We start from the raw sequence: 1,993 nt of genomic DNA on the forward strand, positions 1-1,993 counted from the left end.
CCAAAGAGGACGCAGCCGTGGTCCTTGGTGTACTTGGCGACCCACGCGTCGACGACCGCGGGGTCGGACGTCGGCGCAGGCGTCGGGCCCGAAGTCGGCGTGTCCGTCGGACCGTCGGTGGGTTCGTCCGTTGGCACGGGCGTCGGTGCCTTTGTCGGAATAAAGTCATAAATGTACGACGTCTTGCCCGTGCATGTGTCGAGCGCCTTGATCGCGGGCGGGCACGTCACGGGCAAAAGCGGTGCAATCTCCTGGTCGTCATGCGCTTGCTGGTAGATGAGTGGCTTGGACTTGGTCCAGCACGTAATGACGTCGGCGAACGCGCCATTGGTGCAGAGGAGGACCACATCGAGCTTCTGTTCCTTCTTAAACGCATCCCGGATCGCCTTTGTCGAGATGTTTTTGCCAATGCTGTTGGGAAGGAGCGCCGGCGTCTTGATAAACTTGGCGACTTGCACCACGGTCTTGAGGTACGCAGCTTCGTGGAGGCCGCCGCAGGGATACCCAAAGCTCGTGACGTCCATGATCGGGTCGGTTGCGTTCGGGTCCCACATGTGGTCCAGGTCCCGCGTCATTGTGAGCGGGAAATATTGGACCAAGTTGTCGCGCCCGGCCGCTCGGATGGCGTCGGGGCTAAAGAGGTTGATGGGCGCGTCGCAGCGTGGAATGGTCCAGTCCTTGTTGCGCGGTACGAGGCCGGACGAGACAAGGTTGCGCTTGAGAAACTCGGTCGGGTGCGAGCAGAGACGCTCGCAAAAGCACTGGCAGTGCTCGGGCGTCCACGTCGACGTGTGCACCCAGTAGTCTTGGACGCCCCAGTTGGCAATGGTCTCAGCCTGCACGAACGCGGCACTCGCCACCACCGCAAGCGCCAAGGCAATCATGGATACGTGGCTGGAAACAGCAAATAGAATTGTGAAAGCGCTTGGCGATCAACTCCGATCTGAGTCGGGCACGGCACGATCTGAGTCCCGGGCATTTGCGGTTCGTGGAATCTGACTTGGTGGCAGATGCAAAGAAGGAACGGCCGAGTAGCGCGAGGTTCGAGACTGTCTGCATCAGATATCGCCGCTAGCATCGTTTTTTCTCTTTAGCGAGAACAATGGGTGTCATAGTGTGGGCGTATGACGGCCATTGGGTGCGCTTTTGACGTGGTGTGGACATGCCACCCCACAATCGATAGCGTACCGAGACGGGACAGCCGTAGGTTGTGGATGACATATGGTCAACGCCTGTGGCCTTCGGTACCAAGACAATCGAAGCGTTCGGAGCGTTCGATTTGCATTGCCCTATGGAGCCTGCTGGCTCTTTCCTCCAACGAAAATGAGCACTGTGTTCGCATTGTGCGGGCTAGGGCTAGGCTAGGGAGGGCTTTGGTCCTGTGAAAGAGATACATGCCAGTGTTGGGATGATTTTATCAAGCTTGAAATCTAGCACGATATTTACAACAATTTATTGTGACGAATTATGCCGAACAACCGTGGCCACTCCTCAGAGCCGTTTCCTGCTCGACGACGCGTGCATTGCGTCCATCGAGGCAGTTTTGGAACGGTCTGGAGCGCTTCGAAAGTCACCATATGCTCTCGGAGGCGACTTGCATCCACTTACATCTGAATTGCGATAGACAATAATGCCATTGGAATCGCAATGTTGTTGCAGAAACCATAACCCAGATGCATGCACCAGTACTGGTCATTCGGCATAGTGCTCAAAGTTTGACGTTCGTCATCCATCAATCGCTAGTGGTGAGTAGCTAGCAATACCGGTAATCGCATCGCAGACTACAGTGCACGAGTTAAAACCACCACGAGCCCGATCCCGAGTCCGATGGCACATCCTCCGACGTTGGTGCCGGTGTCGGGGCCTTGGTGGGCGCCTTGGTTGGAGCTTTGGTTGGAGCTTTCGTGGGCGCCTTAGTCGGCGTTGGTGTTGGCGCTGGCGTCCGCTTGGTGCAGCCCGCGGCCGACAGAAGTGCGTCGAGCTGACCCTTGTC

General features: G+C 57.3%; 1 protein-coding gene across 1 annotated transcript; it reads right to left on the reverse strand.

Moving 5' to 3' along the window:
* On the reverse strand, positions 1-923 carry SDRG_13126 (hypothetical protein; the record flags this gene model as incomplete). The annotated part of the gene is made up of 1 exon (XM_008619209.1): positions 1-923. A coding segment is annotated over exon 1 (882 nt), but the record flags the coding sequence as incomplete, so codon positions are not given.
* Positions 924-1,993: the final 1,070 nt, after the last annotated feature.

Source organism: Saprolegnia diclina (assembly GCF_000281045.1).
Source record: "Saprolegnia diclina VS20 unplaced genomic scaffold supercont1.56, whole genome shotgun sequence".
NCBI classification, from domain to species: domain Eukaryota; phylum Oomycota; class Saprolegniomycetes; order Saprolegniales; family Saprolegniaceae; genus Saprolegnia; species Saprolegnia diclina.